Genomic DNA, 26,083 nt, shown 5'->3' with positions numbered 1-26,083 from the left:
ATCCTTTTTTTCTGACTTTAAAGTTTCATAATTCTAAATAAAAAATGAAAACAAAAGGGACTTCCTACCATAAAGACCAATTTTCTGTCATCTTTCCGCAATCAGGTACCCATCTTCCAAAAGATGTCACAATCAACTTCTTGATCTTTGTCAACTTACCTAATGGCCTAACATAGGCCAGCTCTTTTTGATTATAGTAGCTACTTGACCACAGCAGTAGCACATCCAGGATTGAGATGCAGGGGGTTGACATCCAGATTTTGTGGTAAAATTTGTCATTTTCATGTGTAAATTGACAAAAAACTGCAAATAATGTCCTAGCACCCCCTTTTTCTGTGGAACTTTGGCTGGTACCCCTCCTTTTCTAAGTGTAGGGATCTGCCCCTGCAAAGTCAACTTACCAATGACCTAATATGGGTCATCTTTCCTGTTTCAAGAAAGGATCTACCTGAATATGCTTCAATTGCTTGCTTCTTGGCCACAGTCAACTTACCAATGTTCTAACATGAACCATCTTTCCAGGATCAGGTAACGGTCGTCCAAAAGAAGCCACAATCAACTCCTTGGCCATAGTCAGTGACACCTGTCTCTTCATCTCTATTTCGTCCAGTAACTAAAAAAAAATCACAGTCAATTAGAAACATGAAGTTGCTGACAAAGTACACCCCCATTCCAAACAGAGTTAGATTAGACAGATTTCTCTGTTTTTGATATAAATGATAAATGTAAAAATTACACTGGAGGAGATAAAACACTAAAATATGCAGCTAAATGTGCTACATATGATAATCCTAATGTACTTAAATGTTAATTTTGGCTTGAAAACATATGATAATCATATGATAATCACGTTTGTGAAAACATATAACTATGATTCCTATATGATAATCAAACGAAACATAAATTCTGAATCATATGATTATAATATCATGCTTGATTCATACGATAATCATATGATATGCTGTGTACATGTATTATTCTTTTCATATCTTTACATTAACATACTTCAACAGCCATGAAGAAAAAAAGGTAAAAAATCTTATCTTATTTGCATTAACCGTCATGTCCATTGTTAGGTAATACTTACATCATTGTACATAGAAAAAGCATCAACTGGACTAACTATACAAATAACTTCAGGTAGACCTGCTGGGGTGTCAATTGGCTGAAAACATAAATAGTAATACAGAATACATCATATAAATAACTTTAGGTAGACCTGCTGGGTGTCAATTGGCTGAAAACAAACATTTACACAGAATAAATTAATTTGAGATAAATACTGTCATCTGATTGGTTAAAATAATTTTATCATATCTCAATGGATAAAAAAATATTGACACACCTTATTCAGTTCAATTCAGAGCTACTTTTCTCATGTTTAAAGATAAAACTATGTTTTACAATTAATTTATAAGAATTGGCTATGATAAAAATTTTGTCTGTTGAAAAATAGCATAAATTTTCCATGTGCATATTTTGTTTATCGCACTTCACGCAACAAAACAATATGCACATGGAAAATTTATGTTATTTTTCAATAGACAAAATTTTCATCATAGCCAATTCATAAATACATCAAATGAAGAATTTTAAAACAATAATAATGAAAATGTAAACATAAACAATTTAGCAAGTCAATCAACAGTGCCTGAGATAGAATAAACACTTACTGGTATTTAAAGTTTCATAATTTTAATGAAAAAAAAATGAAAGAGACTTTCCTTCCATCAAAACCCATTTTTTGTCATCTTACCAGTGTCCTTGTATGAACCATCTTTCTTGGATCAGATAATAGTCTTCGATAAGAAGCCATAATCAACTCCTTGCCTATATTCCTACTCTTTTCATAATTGTTAAAAATGATCTAAATGCTAGTGCATCTTTATCTCTAATAATATAAACCTACCACAAGTCTCTTACAATACCCATATACGTGTTGTCCATCAAAGTTGGTCAGTACAAAGGAAAATGACTCACTGTTAAACAAATTTAGAATAGAAATATATTTGAATAAAAGCATTTGTAACAATAAAAATATAACTATAAACACTGTTATCAACCATTTACTTGAAGATTTTATATATAAGTAACCAAATAGAGCATCATTTTAAGTCTGCTCAACTCCCAAAAAATCTTGGCCACCTATAAATACTGAAATTATTGCCATGTTTTTATGTTCAAGGACGTTAAAAATCCCCTTAGTTAGCATGTTTTTATCATTGCAAAAAATGTGGCTGACTGAGAAATGCAATAGTATTGCAAAACTCTTGCTATGGAAATTTGAACTTAACAAATGATTAGATTTGTACAAAATGGCAAATATCAAAATCACATGTTTGACTAAATTGATGAAATCACAATAATTCATCCATGAAATAATTTCTGAATTATTCGGTACTCATTTTTTATGATTCCAGTACATTTTTTTATGATCATTATGTATTATCTCTGAGTTGAACCAGCAGTCCTTTAAAAAAAAAACCCATATGAGTAAAATGAGTTGAAAGTTCAGATGTCATAGTTGATCAAAGTATCGCACCTAATATTACACTTACGATATTTTTGTGAAATGGACCATAGGAACCTAATTCCTGAAGGATTTTAGAAAATTTTATAGTATTTTTTTTTATGTTAGGTTGAACAAAATCTGCTAATTGTGTAAATGTATTAATTATTTAGTTTTGAAAGATCAAACATTTCATAACAAATGTATGAGAAAATATTTTCACAATATTTGGTCAAACTTAGAAGTATTGAAAATTGAAAAATGTACACTAAGAAAGTAAACAATTCTACTTCAGTAGATTGTTTGAACAAAAAAATTGTAGACACTCCACAAAAATTCATTTGATACCATTTTGGTAAAAAAAAATATAAAACAAATCATAAAATCTACTAGACAAACATAAAATTGCACATGTTGTGGTGCTAGGTATATCCCAACTCATTCCATATAAATATAAATGGGAAAGGTAAATGGGAAAGTTCCATGAAAACCAGAAGATAATATAAGATAGCAAACAACATCATTTACATATATACTAGTACTAATTTAGCCGCATACCATATTTGAAATAAATCCCTCCAGCCTGGTCAAAAAGCTTTTTACAGAATTTTGACAAACAGAATGACAGACAGATGGAATGACAGACAGACAGAATGACAGACAGATGGAATGACAGGCAGACAGACAGAATGACAGAGAGGGAATGATAGACAGAATGACAGACAGATGGAATGACAGACAAAGGTACTCCAATATACAACTCACTTGTTAAGTGGGGGAGTGTAACATATGCTTTGCAACTTACCTGGGAGCTGCAGGTGAGGCTGTTTTCACATCAAATTCTAGTGCATCAGGGAAACAGAACTGGGGAATTGATATGTTGCTCTCTATCTGTAACATAAAAATATCATCAGCCATGAATACTTGAAAAACATACTGAGTGAAACCTGTCTAAAGCAAACTTATTTTGATTGATAGAATTTGTTGCAGGGATCACCACAGACGAAAATTGAAGGGTGGGGCAAATCAACCATGTTCCATGTTCATAGTCTTTGAAATATCTAATCGAAGTTTTTCTTACATTTTACAGGTCCACCCATCAGATTTTAAGGTCTTAGATTACATTTTGCTTCAAAAGAAAAAAAAATTTCTTACTTGATATTTACATATATTTGGTTATAAGTATGGTTCTGTAATCAACTTTCTAAAATTTGATGTTGGGAGTTCAAAATTTAAGGGTGTGGCTGGTAAATTTAAGGGTGGGACAGTCCCATCCTTGAATGACCTGTGGTGAACCCTGTTGTTGGTTTAGACAGGTGTTCAGTTTATCAAGGTTCACAAATACATTTATAATGATATACTTGATAAATCAGTGTTTAGATTAATGCTTAGGTACTGACATTATATACCACATAGTAAACTACTGTTTCTGTTTGCCTTAAATCACCTCAGACATGAGGTTGTTTCCCCTGATAAAAGTTGCCCAATTTGTCCAAAGAATCGCTAAAAAATAATCCCAAATAAATTAAACCATTCCCAATTAGTAGTTGAAAGGAAAGACATGGTGTTTCTGTTCAAAATGACACTGAATAAATGTTAATGATTTGTACATTTGTTAACATCCTCTATAAATAAATTTTATCATTTTAACTAAAACATTAAGGTTTTATATTATAATTCTAAACTTGCCAACTTAAAAAAAATGATGCATATTTTCCCTCAGCAAATTGGCCTTGGTATCTACCTGAAATTTTTTTATAGTGACCTGACTGATGTTTGGATACTTATGGTACATTAACAGTACTGGTACATACATGTACATAAATAAAAGCACAAGCGCTTTCACCTTTTTCATCTTACATAATTTGAACTATTTTACATTTAGCACAATTTCAAGTCAATGGTGAATGGAAAAGTACTCACAAGAACCAAGATTCTAGCAGAAATCAAAATAATGTAATCCAGGGACAAAGATCAGAAATGGAAAACAGACGTACACAACAAAGAACATAAATAAAACTAATACGTACAAAGTAACAATAGTAAATAAGCAACTCTAACTCCACTAAAAACTAGGAACATGGACCAGATGCATCGGTAGGATAAATGTCCTCTGCTTTTCTAGAAGCACCTGCCAAGCTGCTCACAAAAACTCAAGTTTGTAGACGAAAGAGGAAAGGAAAACTTTTAAATTGGTTCTCATGGTACAGATTGATACACCGTACCGATCCACGAGTTCATGATGATGACCATAAAACTTCTGTAGTGATGACTTCAATCTTGCAACATAACCCTGTTCCAGAAACCACTCTTAGTGCTATTTTCTACAGCACGCAACATAATATAATTAGTTAATCACACATATTTATTTAAGGTATTGATTACAAAAACTATGTATAACACAAGTCTAGCACAAACAAGTAATATTGTCCTTAAAAAGCAATAAACTATTGACTAATTTTGGAATAACTCAAATTTACTATTTTAATTGATGTTTGTATAAGAATATATGGCTACTCCCACAGCACAATGTGCATAGTGTCATAACAGAATAATTAAATTTCACTGGATATAAATAACTAATTCTGACCAATCAGATTATAGTATTTTATCTGATAATAGAAATATTTTTCAGAGTAAACTCATCATTTTCTTACTTTTAAATGAAAATATACTTACCCTAAATAAACGTATTTTGTCAAAAATGCAATTAACCAGGGGAGATAACTTAGTGAAGTATTAGACAGCCTGTGAAATATGAACATGTTCTTGTTGATTGCTATCAACAAGAGGAAAAGTAGAGGTTTTAATAGTGCTGTGTATGAAGGAAATGTTTTCATATATGTGCTAGCTACTAAGGAAACTTTCTGTTCAAAATATATGTAATTCTGTAGCAGGTAATTTTCACTGGGTGCTTATTTTGGCATTTTTATCAGACTAACTAAAAATGCCCGAATAAATTCAACAGAACATTTTTTCAGAGCTTTAGTATTTAGTTAATCACTTAGCAACCACCAAAATTAAAATCAGCAAAATTTTTATACACTTTTTTTGCTCACAATCGCCAAATTTTACACCCGCCAAAATTATCGGCCTTATGATATTTGGTTATTGATGACAGATGTGTTTTAATTGCTTACTTCACCACTGATTCAATAATAACGATATCATCAATGTGACTCTCACAGCATACAGTGGATAAGTTGTGTAGCTAGTCTCCAATATCTGCTTATTTTCACAGACAACCATTTAAGCATAAAACTTAATTGTATAAAATTTCATAACCAGAGAAAAGATTTTGGGAAATTTTTACTGAAGAATTTTCACTTCTTTTCATGTTGCAATGGACAATGAAGCATTTACATACCATCACTTGTTAGTTTTAAGAAGCATTCCCACATACATATAAATCGACTGAAATGGAATTAGTGATTTCACCATCATGCAGGTGTTTGCCTTTACAAAATGCATTAACCAACACTATCGATCATTATATCTCTCACTGCAGTACAGTTTCAGTAGTAAGTTCACGAGTAGCAGGGTGGATCAAGACACTTTCAAATGTAGGGGTGCCAGCTGGTGTCATATGATATTTTGACCCCAGCGAAATATTGATCCTAAGGTTAAAATATATATCATGATATCTCTACACCAGGGATCTTCAGAAAAAGGGGTGCTCAGACTTTATTTACCTTTTTTTGTCAATTTTACACATGAAAATGACAACTTTTCCAATATAAAAAGGGGGATGCCAACCACTGTACCCCTCTGGATCTGCCACTGAGTGGCTACAAAGGAATCTGAAGATATTTGATAACTGAAAATTGATGTTATGCATGTAGTATTCACTATACATGTAATCTCCTTGGCAAACAACCATTGAAATAATTTCAAAAGTCTTATATACCTTGAACAGCATAACAGTATAACAAAAAATACTGTGTTTCATACAATGAATTGGCATGCAGGGGCAGATTCAGATATTTTGAAACGGGAGATTCCAAGCTTTTATTTGCTCATTATTGCCAAAATTGTATACATATTTAACAAAATTTTCCTACCCACTACCCTCTCATGAACATTCTATGACATGCACTATCCTTATAATATAAAGGGTTTATTCTTCTTCAACCGACATCCTCAAAAGCCTAATTATTCCTACAACCATGAAAATAACATTATTGTAGTCCATGGGGTATACATGTATATATTGGACCGTTCCATTCAACATCTGAACATAATTTTCTAAAATTATATTTCTAATAGCGTGTCAAAACAAAATCCTTCTATATAACTTCAGGTACATCTAACATGGCTCAAAACAATATTTATACCGGTATTTATTTTTAGAATGTGAAAAATGACTATTCTTTTGCCTGTATGACCTCTCAAGGTTAATATATTTCAAAAGCATTTCCATAAGTCAAGATTTTTGTTATAACCTTCCCAATTTTCTGGGTAGAGTTACCATATTGACAGAAAATTTAAAAAGAATATTAAACAATTTCAAATAAGACAACTTTAGCACCCCTTTCCAGATATAACTTTGGAATGGTCCATTATATTAAAAGAGCAAGGACTGGCAGCTGGTTGCATTCCATTAATTAATACATGTACTATTATATACCTGTAGTCTGGTTAGCTACAACATGTATCAAAAAAAAGGATGATGTCAAAATCAGAAGTTTACTAAATATAATTCATAAACATTAACAACAATATGTCTATCTGGCTGTACACATACTGTAAACCATAACATTTTCATGCTGTCTTTTTCTCTATTTTCTGTAATCAATCTACTATGGTGCAGTTACGAATTTTTGATTGATTCCTAAAATCATATTATTATGTTCTTCAAAGAAAATGTTTTGATGTACAGGTCATTCCACAAAAAAAAGTGGAAAAAAACAGTCATGAAAATTTCACTGTTAAAAACAGACAGCATTGTAATGCACATGAAAAATGACAACCTACCTGAAACACAATTGGCAATTGGCAACATTGGGCATTTTCCATTAAATTAAAACTGTTAACTGCATAATACTATAGTTAGTTATGCATAGTTTAATTACTTTTTTTTTAATTAATGGGTAGGGGAGTAGCTGTTTCTTTTTTATAATCAAATCCAATAAAAAAAAAATATTATTGCACCGGGAAATTATTTCAAAGGATTACACTATTTGTCTTAACTTATCTAGGTTTGAATTTGAAAAGCAATATACCACAATTTTCTATATCACCAATAGCATTATGTAAAATTCTCTCATGCAGTTGTGAACTAAAGTCATGATTTACGTGCATGAAAAAAACACACGGTTGCTGAGGAAAAATTTCGCAAATCAACTTTGTCAATTTCACTTTTTTTTTCAATTAAACCAAAATTAGGCCAAAGAGGTATGAAAAATTGAGAATAAAAATATAATAAAATAAAAAACTATAGCCTAATGGAATTTGCAATAAATAAGAAATTCAAATACATGTATTTATTATTAATTGAAGAGATAGATGGAAAGTTCAAAATTAAACCAACACAAAATTCTTAAAAAAGTGGCTCCCGAAGAGCCTGAATCGATCACCTGGCAAACCATATCATGCCCTATTACCTTAACTAAGCAAGTAAAGGTATCATGCTTTATTACCATGCTTGAAAAAAAAAATTGCTGAAAAAATAGCATATATTGATGAATGCTTTAAGTTCTACTGAATACCTAAGGAACTGTAAAATGTTGGAAATTCCTTCAGTGTTTTTAGAACCTCTAAAAAAAAATTGGGCAAGGGTCCCTGTATGCCCTGTTATTCCACCGGGTCTGAGGGGACATTAGCCCAGTATACATTTGCTGAAAAAGAACATCAAATGAAGTTTTAGAAACAGTGCCATGTTTGTTTTTTTCACAATCAAAAATCCAAATGCTGAAATGGTCATTTTGTGCAGGATACCCTTTGAAACAATCATACCAACTTGAATTCTGTACAGTAGTTTCTCAGAAGATTTTTTAACGCAATAAAATCAATAACAGCAAAAAATGTCTAAAAAGGCAATAACTCCAACAGATTTTCACCATAATTACACCACAGATAGATCTCATTATGCTGAACACTTTTATCTTGTCAGAATTTGGCTACACATAAGTTTTATTTTTGATACATGTATATGCAAAAAAACTGCTGTCTGACCCTTATGTTCTATTTTTAGTGATGGCAGCCATGTTTTTTTCTTTCACAGATCAAATATCTAAACAGTCATTTTGTGCAGGATACCCTAAGGGACAAATATGCTAAGTTTCATCGGAATCCATTCAGTAGTTTCAAAGAAGATGATGTTTGAAAAATTGTTGACGATGACAACAACGAACGCCAATTGATGGCAACAGCTCAGTCATGGCCTACAGCCAGGTGAACTTATAATAAAAAATATAATACATGTATAACACACACTACAATAATGTAAACAATCAATACTTCAAAACTTAAGACACAAATATAACAATTCAAAATAGCAAACATGCTAAGTCATTCTTTGACTGGGAAATGATTTCCATTTCTTTACAAAGGACTTGTGGGTATTTTATACTGGTTCATGTGCTGAGAAATAGATAAACTGGAAACCAGATGACGAACAACATGCACATAACTTACCCCACATGAGCAAAATATCAGAAAACCGTTTTTGGTTATCTTTATGTTCCTCTATGTTTCAAAAATTTGAAAATAAAGTTGTTTAAAACATGTTTAAATTTACAATTACATGTACAACAATCCTATTTTCAGAAAAGAAAATATTTTTATTAAAAATGTGTGTAATGTGATACATGTACATGTATATGATAAGTCAAAAAAGCAAATTAAAGAAATAAATGTAAAGCCATCTTGCTAGTGATTTTGTGCATCAAAAACTGCTACAATGAAAGCACTTAAGGACAACTTAACAAAAATTAATTAATTCTTGATGAAGGGGAAAGTTATTAATCATTTTAATAAGTAAAAAACAATAGGTAAATGCGTGAAATGTAGCAACAGGAACTATAGTGAATTTAAAAACACCCCTAGAACTAAAAAAAGGTAATGAACTGTACATGAAAATGGAATGTACTATCTGAATGACACACTGTTCTTATGAATGTGTTTTTTTCTTCAAAACCATGACCTCCTCTACCCCATAGTTCATTCTAAACACACCTACCTGTTCTGGGAACTTATATACTATATAAGGTCTGTATCCACCCTCATCAGACATGGGCTCTAAACCAACAATCAGGGCAAAGTCAAACAGCTGTGGATATGTAACTGCCTGGGACTTCATATTATCTTTCCTTTTCTTTGCCTATAAAAATGTCCCAAAAATTTTTTTTTACCTCAAGCGATAGAACAGGATAACGACCAGCAGATGGTAATACAATGATAAAAAGAGTATCCCAGGACTTTTCAGATTTTGATAGGACTAGTTTCTTAAATAATTTTTAAGTTTTAAATTTCTTTACGAAAAGATGCAGCCTATGTGTTGTACAAAATGGCAAGCATTGTGGAGCAAAATTCTATTGTGAAGTTGATAAAGCAAGGCAAAATTTATTTATGATGTCCGTCATAATATCATCATACTTCTATGACATTGGTCATATGTTTATCAGACACCATTTTACCACAGCTGTCGTCTTAAGGCCTTTGAAGCATGTTATATTTCATTTTCCACATGATTTGCACATAAAAAAAGAGGGGTGTGGAAAACAAAAAACATGTATAACTTTGAGTTTGAAATAAATTGAACAAGAACTGAAATCTAGATATTTCAAACAGAAGTATACTACAAATGAATATTTCTAAACAAAATTAATGTTATTAAAAAGAATGATCCTTTTCAAACTCACAGTATTTTTCCTCACAACACTGCAATAGTCTTTTCTCTTTTCAATTTCTCGTTCATCTATTAAGCTGTCAGACTCCGCTGTTGAATAAAAACATTTTTTTTTTTTCAATTAAGTGACAATTAATCTCAAACACAAGCTAAATAATTTCACATGGTTTTCATATGAATTTCACCTGACATAAGCAAAAATAAAATTTGTGAGAAATTTCACATGATACTCATGTGAAATACATGTGAACTTTTTAAATACAGTTCATGTTAAGTGAATTTCACTTAAAAAATCACATTAATTTCATGTGTGGGTGTGCACTAAACTGCACTGTACTTGTAAATAATGTGATCATGGAATGTTCATGGTTTGGTCAAACCAGGAAGCAAATTCCTGATGAAATGCAACATTTGAATTGTTAAGGTTGAATTCTTCTGTTATCAAAGAATTCAAAACACTACAAAAGAAAACAATGTTAACAAACGCTAACAATGAGGACAACAACGATACCATTATACAACCAACCATGAAAATTTCTACTCATGAAATTAAAATACCCTCACAGTAACTAAGAACTTTCATGAGATATTCATATTTTACCTAAATTTTCAAGGGCATTCAGAAATTTCTCAACAAGCAGGGTTTTTCATCATGCTTGATATGTAAGTTTTCTTAATGAGATCATATATTACTGGAACAGGGAATGGAGTAATCATTTTATATTGTTAACCTTTGAAAAATCTCCCCCTTTGACACTGTCTCAAAGGAGAAATTTTTACATATTTAAGTAAAAGTTTGAATCAATTATTATGTATTTTTCACAAAAAAACGTAGTCAGTCTAATCAAAAATCTCCCACAAATCATTTTTCTGTGGGAGATTCTAAGTTTTTCATTGATTTTGTGGGAGTCTCCACCCTATGGCCCTCATGCTGGAGGGTGAACAGGTATGTGCAGTTTTTGGGTATTATTCTACATAGTTTGCATACAAGTAGTTGAAAATAACAGGAACCTACTTCAAAAGCAAATTTGGTTCCTAAAAAAAAGATTTCACAAAGAAAGATTACAGTGACCCATTGAAAAATAACGCAGTCAATATTATTTCTATCACAGGTTATAAATATTGATTTTTGTCCACTTTGGCTTGCCATAGTTATGGCTTAATTTACTTGTGCAATTGCAACTGAATTTATAAAATTCATTTGACAATTAATGTTTCAACATAAAATTCACATTTCAATTTGAATCAGATTAGAAGGTTACCCAAGCAATACCAACCATTTAGTCAATACACATTGAACTGCTTGAACAACATCATAAGGCCAAGAAAAAAAATAAATGTTTACAGTTATCCGACCGACCCTGTTTTTTTTTCCCTGACCCCTAGTCTAAAATGAAAAAATATAAATAAAATGAAAGTGCTGACCTACCTATGGAAACCTTACCTATTTTTTAAAGAATGTAACATTAAACAGACATATTTTTTTCTTGGCCTAATAAAAGAAAACTTAAAGGGGAGATAACTGTGATACATTTTCACTGCTGTATCATTTTTAAGTAAACTGTATGTACATGTATATAAATAAAAGTAAGACAAACAAATGAATAATATGATAAATGATGGACATTAGCTGTGTTGAAATCCAGTCAGAAAGTTTTACATCATATAAACAAATTTACTTCAAATTAACCCTGACTTTGCAGATGAAAATAATAAACTTCATTGTGAATATGTCAACTAGCCCTGTCATGCTGTTGAAACTGATGACATTTTTTTTAATGGCAAAGTCACGGTAAATTTGATGCATAGTTGTCATTGGAAGATACTGGTATTACTCAGCATCACAACAGCCGCTGCCGATAGAAAACAAGTGGGTGTAAGTTTTTAAGTCTCATGCCTGATGGTAATAAACCAATAATACAGTGAAACCTTTCTAAACAGAACCCCATATGGATGGCAGAATTTGTTTGATTTATACAGGTGTTCCAATTACCCAGGTTAAGAATATCTTAAAACTGATATGAAGGGATTTCAGAAGGTATCTGGTTTAGAAAAATTTTCGGTTTGGCAAGGTTTCACTGTACAAGAACATATTTGTATGGTGGTTATTTTCATTTATCACAGTGGAAATGAATTGAGTTTACCTTATTGAACATGAGGATGAGGACAGGTGTGGAGCTTGCAGTTATGACTGACCAGTGGCTAAAACAACACAAGTTGGTGTCAATGGGAATGGATCCGAACCGGTATTAGAATACCCAACAGAGTGGAAAAGAGATAAAACTGATATTTTGTGTCAAAAAATACTGGTATAGAAAAGTTTCCCCTAAGCAAAAGATTGCCATGTCAACTGTAATTGCCTATAGGGTGAAACAAATGTATAGCTATAAGTACTGCTTACATGAGTTCGTCTCAGCAGCATGGCTATCATCCTGTCCCTCCTGTTCTGTTTTCTTCCCTTTTCTCATTATAGCAAAGGCAATGTTAATCTTCATTTTAACCTGCAAAAAATAAAACAAAACCAACTTTAAACTGAAATGGTGAATAAAGATTCATGCATGCATACATGTACATGTACAAGTGGCATTTAACATCTATATTAAATTTCTCCAAATCCATTGCAATAGTTCAGAAGAAATTCAGTGTTTGATCCAGAGATTTAAAAAAGGGGGGGGCAAACTTATTTCCTCAGAAAAAAAAGGAAAAATTATGAGTCATATTCGCTTGTAATACTCTTTTAAATGCATAAATACTCCATAATCAGAAAAATATCAAACTATGAAAGAGTAATACAGGGAACGAAGATTCTAGCAGAAATCATAAGAATGTAATGTATGAGAAACAAATTACACTCTGGAGTTTCTTCTTGTTCTTGGAAATATCAAACTCTTTCTTATCTCTGGAATGCTGGCCTTCTGGGTGAAATATCTTCTTCCTTAGATTACACAACTTGCCCTTCAATTCTTTCATAGGTTGAGAATCCTGTAATTAGTAAGTTTTTTAGTAAATAATCATTTAGGATAAAGTGTTAGTCATCTTTCAGGTTATTAAATAAATAGGGACAAAACAAAAGCTCATTTGACATTACATATACAGGGCTGTAGCATTCCTTTTTCAGATTTAAAACTACATTGTACATGTAAATGAGGGATTTTACAAGTTTGGAATAGCACTCCTATTAGATCCAAAAGTTGTATGAAAATGAGATAAGTGTAACCTGTAAGAGGATGAACTCTAACAAATAGGCTTCTGGAACAGGGTTATGTTACTACAAGATTAAAGTCATCACTACAGAAGTATTATGGTCGTCATCATGAACTCGTAGATCATTATGGTGTATCCATCTGCACCATGAAAACTGACTTATTCAACGGGTCATAGTTTTCCTTTCCTCGTCTGTCTACCCCGGACTTGACTTTTTATGAGCAACTCGGCGGGTGTTTCTAGAAAAGCAGAGGACGCTTACCCTACCGGTGCACCTGGTCCATGCTCCCAGTTTTTAGTGGAGTCAGAGTTGCGCATTTGCTTTTGTTACTTTGTATGTATGATTTTAGTTACTTTATGTTCTTTGTTGTGTATGTCTGTTTTCCATGTCTGGTCTTTGTCCCTAGATTACATTCTTTTGATTACCGCTATAACCTTGGTTCCCTTGATTATTCTTTGTAAGCTAGAAAGGCCTAATGAATAGTTATATTTGTATGACACTTGTCATACATTGGGCTACTTCCTAGGTCCTGATGGACTTGGGACAAAGTGTTTTTGGATCGAGTCATCCAAAATTTTAAACTACCGTACTTGCTCCTGCACCAAATGATTTGCATCAGACTGAAATCAGAACCTCAGTGGTCTTAAGATCATGGGTTAATCTTGTATAGATTGATTTTATGAAGACTCTATTCACTATGAAATAATAAACTGAACCATTATACCTGTATATGATGGAAAATTGATAGAGGCACAGGTTATAGAATACACCTAGAATTGAAATTTTAAGTGCATGTACATGTATGGATACCTCATGATAATTATAACATATATAAAAAGAAAAAAAATGCATACTTTCAAAGCTACCCACACCTTGCATTGCATTGAAATACATGTTAGTCAGGATGTACATGTACAATGTACTATCATGTCAACACATGGACCTGATGTCAATGATGTATCTCTCCCTGAACAGTTCTACCTTGAAGGCAATTTTTACAATGTAAATGGTAACTTCTAAAAACTTCTACATACATTTGTACATGTTTACATGTATTTATCTGATCATGAATAATTGTACAGCTGGGTTAACTTAAAACCGGTCATCAAAAACAAGGTGCATATCGTCAATTACTGTAAACGTGTTAATTTTGGCAGTTGCTAATTTTCGCAGATTCTTTCAAGTGAACATATTTGCTGGTATCAATTTTCACAGATTCAAAAAAATAATAATATGCCTTATATTGTGTTAAAAAACTATTTAGCATGTGTTATTTTTCGTTGCTTTCTGTCCACCGCTAAAATAGCCTAATTTTTAATGACATGACTACTTTTTTTTTTATTTTACCTGGAGTGCTCCAAATTAACTGAGAAACAGAAACACAATATACATGCACTTCGTATCTTACAAATAATTCCCCATTATGCCTCATAGAATTTTACAATTATTGCAATATACAAATAGTCGGTGTTGGCTAGGTGGAACCTGGGTGGTAATCATTCAAAATGTCCGTGTAACACCAAGTTTCACTCAGGTCGGACTTGAGTGTTGGAGAAACAAATCTCACTGCGTGTAGTGGAGTACATCGCAAAAATTAGTAGGTTTACAGTATATAAATCTGTAGGATAGTCATCTTTTCTGTGTCCATGTTTTCATGATACTGGCTAATAAAAACCTTCGCAGAGCACAGCATGATAAAAACTCTAAACACTTGGGATAAGTGTGGACACAACAACTGGCCTGGATGCTAAATTGAACAAGACTTGAAATTCCAAATAAAAATTTTCAAAATCAGACAAAAAATAAATAGTCCATTTCTTTGGGAGTAGTCCCTTTGTCCTCTTATAACTCAAATTCTGTATGAGATATCTGGAATCTGACTGAAACAAGAGGCTTCCAGGAGCTTGAATCGCTCACTTGTTTGAATTTTGTTTTTCAAGGGCAATAAATTAAACAAGAAGTTGTCCAACAATTTTGATCATAAGGATCATTTCAGTGAATGAAAGTCTAAATCTATCATAGTTTTCAAGACACTGGCTGAAAACTGTAAAAAAAAAAAAAAACCTGTCATTTTCTCCCGTCAAGGACAATAACTCTAATAAGAAAGCGTCTGACAAATTTTATGTCTGAAGACTTTTGTAGTCCTAAAAATAAGGAGCATTTCAGCTATTGAAAGAATTTGGCTAAACCTAACAGTTTTGGAGATATATGCGAAAAAACTACTGTCTGACCCCTATGTTCTATTTTTAGTAACAGTGTCCATGTTTTTCAACAGATCAAAAAACTCCACTTCAATTCTATGCAGGATACCCAGAGGAACACATACATGTATACCAAGTTTCGTTTCAATTGGAAAAATAGTGTCAAAGGAGAAGATTTTTGAAAGAAATAACATAAAAAATAGCAAAAATCATTAAAAAGGGGCAATAACTCCAACATGGTTTAATAGATTAAAATAAAATTTTACAGCAGATAGATCTCATCATGCTGAACACTTTTACCCCAATTTCAGAATTTGGCTAAACCTAACCGTTTTGGAGATGTATGCAAAAAACTACTGTCTGACCTCTATGTTTTATTTTTAGTAATGACGCACATGTTTTTTCGATGGATCAAAAATCCCCACATCAGTTCTATGCAGGATACCCCAAGGAACATTCATACCAAGTTTGGTTCTAATTGGTCAAGTAGTGTCAGAGGAGAAGATTTTTGAAAAAAAATAACATAAAATAGCAAAAAACGTTGAAAAAGGACAATAACTCCCACATAGCTTAATAGATTAAAATTAAAATTTGACAGCAGATAGATCTCATCATGCTGAACACTTTTATCCCATGTCAGAATTTGGGTATATACGAAAAACTACTGTCTGACCCCTATGTTCTATTTTTAGTAATGGCTGCCATGTTTTTTGACGGATCAAAAATCCCCATATCAGTTCTATGCAGGATACACCAAGGAACATTTATCCCAAGTTGGGTTCCAATTGGTCCAGTAGTTTCAGAGCAGAAGAGTTTTGAAAAATTGTTAACAATGACGACGACGGACGACAACGACGATGACGGAAGACGGATACCAAGTGATGGCAATAGTTCACATGGCCTTCTGCCAGGTGAGCTAAAAATCAGAACGATTTTTTCATTAGGAATCCAATAAAAAAAAACATTTTGAAATCAGACACAAAAATAAAAAAAGTTGATTTCATTGGGGTATGGCCTCTTTGACCCCTTTTAAAACAAAAATGGTCCAAAATGCATCAAATCTGCTTGATACATTTGTTTACCAGAATTATATGAGGAACACAACAAAAAAACTAATAATCAAAATTGGAAGAAAAACAAACATTCCACATGTGTTTAAATAAAACACCAACACTTATTTTTTCCCTTTTTGGCCCTTTTTTCTAAACCGGTCTGAGCCACTGACTTAAAATTATATTGGAACCTCCCTTTAGTGATTAGTAAAATCAAATCAATATTTCATAACAATTGGTCAACCACAAATGAAATTACAAATTACATGTATCACACGGAAATGAAGTGTCCCCAGACGATGAAGAAGATGATGACCAATGCACCATTACATTATATGAATACAAATTTTTTGTGGTCGTATTTAGACTGTAAAATGATGTATATGAGTTTTTCTTTTTTCTAGGGCCATAACTCTATTAAGAAGTTGTCCTTCAACTTCAATCCATGGAGACTTCTGTAGGCCTTTTCATAGAAATTACATTATCAATAATTGAATTATGGTAGAACATACATTGCGTACTTCTGAATTTTTTTAATGAAAAAAACAAAGATCACTGAACCTGATTTTGAGAAAATTGAGTGGTAATAAAGGCAATTTTTTACAACATTTTACAATGTACATGTACATGTATATGGATTCTGTAGGGAATTATCAATATTTGGCATACTATAAATAAACTGGTGATAAATTTCTTATGAATTACATGTAATATAAAGAACAATTAACTAGTATTCTCTTATATTTCAAAAAAGATTTTCTGGGGTCAACATACTCTTTTTCTTGTAATAATAAAAAAACTCAATTCCCATTACATTTGCCAGCCACTTATCTCCCCTGTTTTCCTGCCATTTATCTCCCCTTGAAAGGGACTTCACAGTTCACTTTTGTAATTATTAATTTCGAAAATTCTTATAAAATATTTTGAACATTATTACTACATCACTTTAACACTATTAGATAATTGAAAATTTATATGTCTGTATGATTTTACAAGATGACAGAAAAGAACGCTCCATGTAATAGGTAAAAACCAACCTGATTCTTTATAAAAAAAGTGTCAAAAATCGAAAATGTGAAATTGAAATTTTAAAAGAAACAAAAGGGAGCTTATGACCATGAATACAAAGAATATCTCATAGTTTCATGGCATTTGCTGAAAGTGTCTTTCAGTTAATAGAGCACGAAATCAGAAAAAAAAACATTAATGCAAAAAGCCCTATAACTAAATGTTCAAAATTAATGTAAATTTAAAGGGAGCCTTCTTCCATCACTATGAACATATTTAAATGGCTTAAAGCATTTTGGAAGTTTTGTACAAAGTGCTGAAAACAGAAAGACAGATAGACAGCAGTATACCATAATACATGTATGTCCTGTAAAAATTGACATGTGTATAAAAACCCATAATTTTTCGCCTTTCAAGTGACATAACTCTAATTAAGAAGTGGTTCTTCCAACTTCCACTAATGGAGACTTTTTGAAAGCCTTACTATCAGCATCATTTGAACAATTGAAAGTTTCTTTAACGTTTTTCAATTTTTCCTAGGTACAACATGCACAAGGAAATGTGAAAATGAAATGTACAAAAATGTAGTTTCAATATCCTTATTTTTGTACATTTGTATACCTGGAAATCAAGGATATTGAAACAACATTTTTGTACATTTGTATACTTGGAAATCTTTCATTTCAACATTTCCTTGTGCATGTAGTGCCTAGAAAAAACAGAAAAACGTTAAAGAAACTTTCAATTGTTCAAATAAGTTAGAGTTACATGTACATGTACAAAAAATGTACTTCTACAATTGTCAAATCTCACAAGAATGCTTTGAAAAATTGAATACATTAGAAACAAGAGGCTCCCAGGAGTCCGAATTGCCCACCTGGTTGAATTTTGCCTTTCAAAGGCAATAAATTTAACAAGAAGTTGTCCAACAATTTTGACTCAAGAAGTCTTTGGTAGAGCTTTTCATGAGGATCATTTCAACAACTGAAAGTTTCTTTTAATATATCATACTTTTCAAGATATTGACTGAAAACTGTTAAAAAAAAAAGTCATTTTTCCCCTTTCAAGGACAATAACTCTTACAAAGAGTCATCTGACAATAAGCTATTTGCAAAAAAATACTGTCTGACCCCTATTTTTAGTAACGGTGGCCATGTTTTCGACAAATAAAAAATTCCCACATCAGTTCTATGCAGGATACCCCAGGATTATTTATACCAAGTTTGGTTCTAATCAGTCCAGTAGTTTCAGAGGAGAAGAGTTTTGTATAATTGTTAACGACGATGATGGATAACTACGATGAACAACGACGGACGACGACTGACGCAAAGTGATGGCAATAGCTCACATGGCCTTTGGCCAGGTGAGCTAGAAAGGGACAAAACTTATCAACCTGTACACATACAATGTACATGTACGAACAAGAATTTAATACATGTACAATGTACATGTACCAGTATTAGTAGCCAGTAAGAACTAGAAATGTACAGGTACTACGTGTACATGTAAGTTACAAGAACTAAGCCATGAACAAATACAAAAACACAATGAAACATCAAACACATGTAACTACTAAACACACATGTATATGAATCTACAGCTACTAAAACGGGTAATAATATATCAAGCTTTTTGAGGTTTTCTTGTTAGTGACAATAGTGATTAATTAACATAATGAAAATACAAAAAAATGTTGCCAATAAACCTAACACACACGACATACCAAACTGATCTGACGATGTAATTTCGGCTTTGGTGGTTTCTGTAACAGTAATATAAGCAATGCAAAACTATTTTTAGAGTATGTACGTATAAAATGTATCTCATTAAGGAAGAAGACCTAAGGTAAGGGGCACAACTCTTACAAATCAATGGAACATTTTGTATTCATCATCTGATATCAATCTGATGTAAGCATCAAAGTAACTTGGATTGATTTCATTCTCTTTCAATTGAAAGCTTGATAGGCTTTGGTGAAATTGAATATGATACAATCACTGATTTCAAGAGTTGTATCCCTTACCCTAGGTCTACCTCCTCATGCCATGGTTACATGTATTTCTGATTACTTCTTAGATTTCCATTGTAAGAGTTACAATGTGTTAGGCAAAAATAAAATAATGTGTGTGTTTCCATGCATAGAGCTGATATACATGTAGGTACATGTAGGTATTTTTAATTTACTTCTTTTTTTTGCATTGAGACTCTGGGTAGACACATTCTGAATATAACAAAGCTTAATGAAAAATAGCAAAAAAAACTTTAGGATACACTATTTTTAGCTGAAAATTTTAATTTCTCCACTTTTCACAGTGGAGTCATTCATGTGCTCCACTGTGACTCCACCAATGTGAAAAACAGGATAAAATTGCTCCATTTCAATAGTCTTCAATATTTTTTTTTCTGTCCTTTACTGAAGTTCATATTTAACTGTTAGAACCATAAATATACCTTGCTTTAAAGACAGGAGAAGTCAATTACAGACAATTTTTGGAACGGTGACTCAACTGTGGAGAGTGGAGACACTGTCTCAATTCAAAATGGAGAGTGGAGAAATTAAAATTTGTGTTGACAATAGTGTAAATTATTATCGGTATAAAAAAATACGAAAATTTGAATTCAGCATTACTGGTGTCATATGATATTTTAACCATAGGGTCAATAGTTCGCAGGGGTCAAAATATCATATGACACAGGTAGCTGGACATTGACTTTTTGTACATATAGTACAGGTACATATACAATGTATCTAGTACCATTAAACATTTCATAGAAGCAATGATTTTCATTGTCAAAAGGCTTTTCAGGAAGGTGAAAAACTTTTGGCCTCATCCTTTGAAGGAACAAAAAAATTTGATGTTTGTTAGCCCTCAAACATGTTAAATGGTTCAAGTGGTGAACGTGTCATTTTCATCATTCCAAGTTAATTACCCATCCCAACAGGTGTCAAAACTTCTAAGAAGCAAATTCAAATAAATACTGTTAAATGTACATGTACCATTGCAAAAAAAAATGGCTAAAGTTAAAAATCACAGCATTTAATGTAATGAACCACTACTTACAATTGGTGTGGATGCTGTTTGCTGCAATCTTTTGTGACGGTATGGCACAGCATATCCTGACGGATCTATATAAACATCAAAATCTGTGTCATCCCTGAAATTGACTTTTAAAGGATCAACATAAACTGGGTCATCAAACAAACTGTCCCGACTTAAACACTCTGCACTATAACTTCGTTTCAGACTGCCACCTGGTGGTAGTTCGTCTTGAGGTAAATCCCAATGTTTTATCTTGCCGAGATCAAAGTTTGTATTGTTTAATTCTTCATACAATGGAGATGCATTGTCAGTATTGATTGCTGGTTCCCCTGGTCTCTTTGGTAATGGTCGATCCTTACCATTGAAAGAGCTAGATGGAAAAGGTGTACTATATGGCCTATCCCGAGGAGGAGGTGGCCTATTTGGTTTCAATGGTCTCTTTTGATCAGAATTACCAAAACTTTCTTTTTTGTTTATACGATTATAAACAGGGGTTTTGATCATGTCATCGGGAACAGATTCATACTGATGTTCTCCCACTATGCTTTTATTATCTTCTTTTTCCTCAACTTTTTTCAGTTTTAATTTTGTGTAGATATCATGCGCACCAGTTCTTGGAGGTTTAACAGGTGGTGCATTAGGTGAACTTGTAATTTTTGCACCAGTTTCCCATACAGCAATATATTCATTAGTTGTTGTATTATCTACATCATCAAAGGCTTGACTAGGAGGTCTAGACCGTGGTCTGATTGGTGGGGTTGGTTTCAAATCTTTTGCATCAATTTCAGAACTTGGAGGACGTGATCTTGGCCTAGCAGTTGGTGTTGGTTTTAAATCTTTTTGATTACTTTCAATTTCTGAAGTGATCTTTGACCTGACTTTTGACGGAGAAGAGGTAGTAATCGAAGGAGTGGTTGAATTAAAAACACTGTCTTCTTCAATACTGCTTCTTTTTTCAAACATTTTTGTCCTTTCAGCAACAGAAACAGGCCTTGATGGACTTACTCGAGAAAAATTAGGCCTATATTGCACTGCAGACAAATCATTGTCAGACTTTACAGTTTTAAGCCCAACACTATTTTGTGAATCGCCATCAAAGTTCTGAACTAATTTACTTACTGGACAAGAATCTCGATTTGACTTCTGGAGAATTTGTTCTCGTAAATTCTGGAATTCAGACCCCTTTTCATTTTCTTTATTTACAGTTCTTACTTGTGGTAATACTTTCTTTGGACTAGAATCAGAATTCCTGTCAAGAACATTTTCAGTTCTCTTTTTCACTAAACCTTGTTCATTGTTAGGACTTGCTATAGTGCTGGAAACAGGCTTGGGAACTTTTTTAGGACTAACAGGTGGTTTTGTGTTTTCAGAGACACTTTCAAATTTTTTACGAAGATTTTCCATCTGCCCAACAGGAAGTTGGCGTACACTTGTTTTTTCATTTACATTTTTAGACATTTCCTGTGGTTACATTTTCTATAATTAAATCCTTGGCACTTTGATGAAGTAATATAAGTCCCAAATAAAAGTACTGCACTTGTTCAAATCTTCATGATCCTGCAAAAGAAGTACATGTAAGTATGTAAACCAAATGTGTACATGCTGTTAAGTACTTCTCCATCTAAGATTCAGGTAAAATGCGTATAGTTGAAATGCACTATAAAAAAAATGGCTAGAAAATTTTCCCGAACTTTTTTGTTGTATAAGCAGTCAAAAAATATCTATGTCACCAATGCTTCAGGATAAATTTAAATATTTTGAGGCAAAAAAGACCAAATTGAGAAAAATGATGTGCCACTCATTGCCTGATTCTTACACAGAATGGTACTTAAAAAAATAATGAATACATGTAAAATTGAACTCAAGTACAAAGTTTTTCAAATAAACTACATGTACATGTAGTACTAACATACAATGTAATTATAGAACTGCATCTGCCAACTATACACTAGAGAAAGTTCAGATGAACAATGGTACCCCAACATTTGAAATTTTCCACATGAAAAAGGGCCACCATAAACTCCTTAACAAAAAATAGGGCATCCAATGGTACATTAAATGATATGCTGCCAAGTTGTGGTAAAAACAACTTAAAATGACCATAACTTTTGTGTAAATAATCCATACAAACTGTTATTTTAACTTGATATGTATTTTATGATGCTGAACAACTATAAAAAGTTTCAAATAAGATTGTTTAATACATGTATATTCTAAAGTCTAGAAACTGTCAGGGGACAGACAAAGGGAAACAACTTTTTGAAGGGCATCACATAATACTTTGTGTTACAGGTATAAAATTGAAATAAACACCATTTAATTTGGGACTTTCACTATACATTTTTAATCAATGGGCAAAATGATATTCTGTTTAAGTTTGAAAAGATAGAGCAGTTCTTTATTCAAGAATACAAATCTGAGTTGAAGTAATGAACAGACAAGACATGGATCATTACTTTATTACCAATTAAAGGACCCTCTGTGTGGTATACATGTACTTACGAGTACATGTAGAAGATACAACAATGGCAGAACCGGAGGGGTGAGGTGGTTGGCGTACCCCTTTTTATTTGAATAAATTTGTCATTTTCATGTGTAAAATTGACCAAAAAATGTCAAATAATGTCCTAGCATCCCCTTTTTCTGAAAAACCCAGGCTGGCACCACTCCTTTTCAAAGTGTCTGGATCTGTCCCTGTACAATCAATTATCACTAGAACCCAAAATTAACATGAAACCTAACTGATCAGCAAAGGTATAAATAAATGTACCAGTACATGCATGATTGATCAGGTGTATAAAAAAATGTTTGATCAAGCAGAGATATAAATACATGTATGATCAAGCAGCGGTGTCAATACATGTACACATACAACATGTATGATCAAACTGAAATAAAAAACATCAGGAAGTGCAAAACACAATGCCATTACAAACATGTACATGTATAAATATTGTGGTAAAAAAATGATGTTCCATACTTACATGTAAATTAACATCAGTCTAAGCAAAAAATCTGTTTTAGAGCCTACTATCCCTAACTATACAGTTTCAAAATTTCTTGCTGTAGAAGTAAGATAAAATCCACTGAATTTCCACTTGCTCAAAACAATTTTTACTAGACTTTGGCACATGGCTGGTGTCTTAAGGCACACACTGATTTTCAGGAAGGTCAGTAACTCAAGAAAGTGTTAAACAGAATGATTAAAGAAAACAATCTCTTCAAGTTAAATAAATAAAACTAATCTTATCTCTATCTGCATCAGATTACAGTGACTGTATTTTTTTTTTTCAAATTAAACAATTTAAAATTGTCTTCCTGGAGAAATAATACCGTGGTGACCTTAGTATCACATGCAAAACAAGTATACAAAACACAAGGAAGTTTAAAAAATTTGATTTTAAAGTTTCGACAGGTCCAATATATTGTACATATACATTGTACATTCATTGCCATGTAACAAAAATACTTGAAAGTAATGAATTTTATTGTCTTAAAAGATTCCATTGCATACATATAATAAATGTATGTGAATAGCTAAAATTTTGAATTCATTGAAATGCAAAATTTCTATCTACAATTTACATGTAATGAGATAAATACCATGAAAATTTTAATTTTTGGCCTTTCAAGGGCAATAACTTTTACAATGAATCATTATACAAGTGGACCTCAAGGGCCTATAGATGTCAGCCTTGTCATGTTTCTTTCGATTATGGTTTTCTACAAAAATAAAATGCTTTGCATGATGCAGCTTGATACAACCGCAGAGGTTGTACCCTAAAAAGTTGGAGCAAGTATGGACACATTATTCTAACTTGACACAGCTTTGAATTTTGATAACAAATTACCAGCAGATATTTAATGCTGGATATTTAAAAATTCGACCAAAACTGAATTGGTCAGTTTTTGGGCACCTTGTGGTACAATTTCAAAGCAATCCATTCCCTTATACCCAAGTTATTATCCAGAAATAAAAAAAAATACTTGTTTCTGGCCACTTTGTGCTCCCTTGTTCATACTTGGCTCACAACCCAAAAAATCAATCTCTGTCTTCCTTTTGTGGCATGGCACCTTGTAGTAAATTTCATATGAGATCCATTCACTTTTACTCAAGTTATCATTTCACATGAGAAAAATGCTTATTTCAGGACCCTTTTTTGGCCCCTAATTCCTGTAAGATAATTAGATTCAAGTCTTAACCCAAAAAATCAATCCCAGTCTTCCTCTGGTGGTATGACATCTTGTAATACAATTTCAAAGAGAATTGTTTCAATGATAACAGTTCCACGACACTTACCAAACACTATTCACACTAGGACATTTCCATATAACTGATTAAACGAGTTAATCTAAAATATTATTTTTTATTGTAACTGGCTTTTTAGATCAATGTACACATGTACATGAAGGTCCATGTTTGGCTAAAGAATTAATTCTTTTGCTGTTTTTGTTCTTCTTTTGGACTGTCTAGGAAACCTGTGGTTTGATCCTCAGTAGGCCAATGTAATATTTTATGAGGTTATTTATGCTCTCCAGTTTATATTTGACACCCCAAATAAATCACAGGGTCATATACAATGTAGTTGATTCCAAATCTAATTCTAAAACAAGCACTGCAAATAAATGTGAGCTCTACCATTATTACATGTATATCAATTTCCCTTAAGGTTCCCCTACACAGGCAAAATTATTTCACATGATTTTCACACGAATTTCACATGATTTTCACCAGAATTGAGCAAATAAACTAATTGACAGAGTTCACGTGAAATTCAGGTGAATGGAGCCTTCACATGAAATTCACACGAAATGTTCACATGAAATTCATGTTTGGTGAATTTCACATGAAAATCATGTTAATTTCACATGAATTTCATGTGAAGCTCGATTAACATAAATTTCATATGAAAAATATTTGCCTGTGTATACATGTACATGTTTATTCCTCACTGGAATAATTCTGGGCCCTTTATCAGTCAAAGTCCTCTGATGGAGCAATCGGAGATCGACAAAATATAACGACTGATATTATTTGTGTCAGTATATACCCCAATAAAATGAAGGTCCCAGAAGTAACAATAAAAAGCTTCGTCGAGTGCAGCAAGATATGACTGCAGCAAGTTGAACGTGGATACAATATTGCACAATATTTTGAAATTCAATTTAAGTACAAAGTTTTACAAAGATTTATGAAGGGTGTTAGTACTGTACCTCA

The 26,083-nt window shown here is 32.4% G+C and overlaps 1 protein-coding gene across 5 annotated transcripts in view; it reads right to left on the bottom strand.

Annotated features, from left to right (window-relative positions):
• The window catches only part of LOC148610391 (DENN domain-containing protein 2C-like), a 45,970-nt gene that overhangs the window by 18,403 nt on the left and 1,484 nt on the right, over positions 1 to 26,083 (bottom strand). The window contains exons 1-13 of one of the 5 annotated variants that reach the window (XM_088542989.1): positions 23,850 to 24,095; positions 20,887 to 22,422; positions 19,548 to 19,586; positions 13,209 to 13,340; positions 12,760 to 12,859; positions 10,372 to 10,448; positions 9,690 to 9,830; positions 9,146 to 9,196; positions 7,137 to 7,151; positions 3,315 to 3,400; positions 1,910 to 1,979; positions 1,088 to 1,165; positions 494 to 613 (exon numbers count right to left, since the gene is read on the bottom strand). In XM_088542989.1, the coding sequence (XP_088399115.1) occupies positions 494 to 613; positions 1,088 to 1,165; positions 1,910 to 1,979; positions 3,315 to 3,400; positions 7,137 to 7,151; positions 9,146 to 9,196; positions 9,690 to 9,830; positions 10,372 to 10,448; positions 12,760 to 12,859; positions 13,209 to 13,340; positions 19,548 to 19,586; positions 20,887 to 22,323 (2,346 nt within the window). In that variant the 5' untranslated portion in view covers positions 22,324 to 22,422; positions 23,850 to 24,095. Of the gene's footprint in view, positions 1 to 493; positions 614 to 1,087; positions 1,166 to 1,909; positions 1,980 to 3,314; positions 3,401 to 7,136; positions 7,152 to 9,145; positions 9,197 to 9,689; positions 9,831 to 10,371; positions 10,449 to 12,759; positions 12,860 to 13,208; positions 13,341 to 19,547; positions 19,587 to 20,886; positions 22,423 to 23,849; positions 24,096 to 26,083 lie in introns of those variants that run through there. The other 4 variants (XM_088542988.1, XM_088542991.1, XM_088542990.1 and 1 more) reach the window with 4 other exon arrangements.

Source organism: Perna viridis, chromosome 8 (assembly GCF_037379345.1).
Source record: "Perna viridis isolate PV_CMFRI_1.1 ecotype Kerala chromosome 8, ASM3737934v1, whole genome shotgun sequence".
NCBI lineage: Eukaryota > Metazoa > Mollusca > Bivalvia > Mytilida > Mytilidae > Perna > Perna viridis.
The sequence above is the reverse complement of the archived record's forward strand: the minus strand, read 5'-3'. Positions and strand labels throughout refer to the sequence as shown.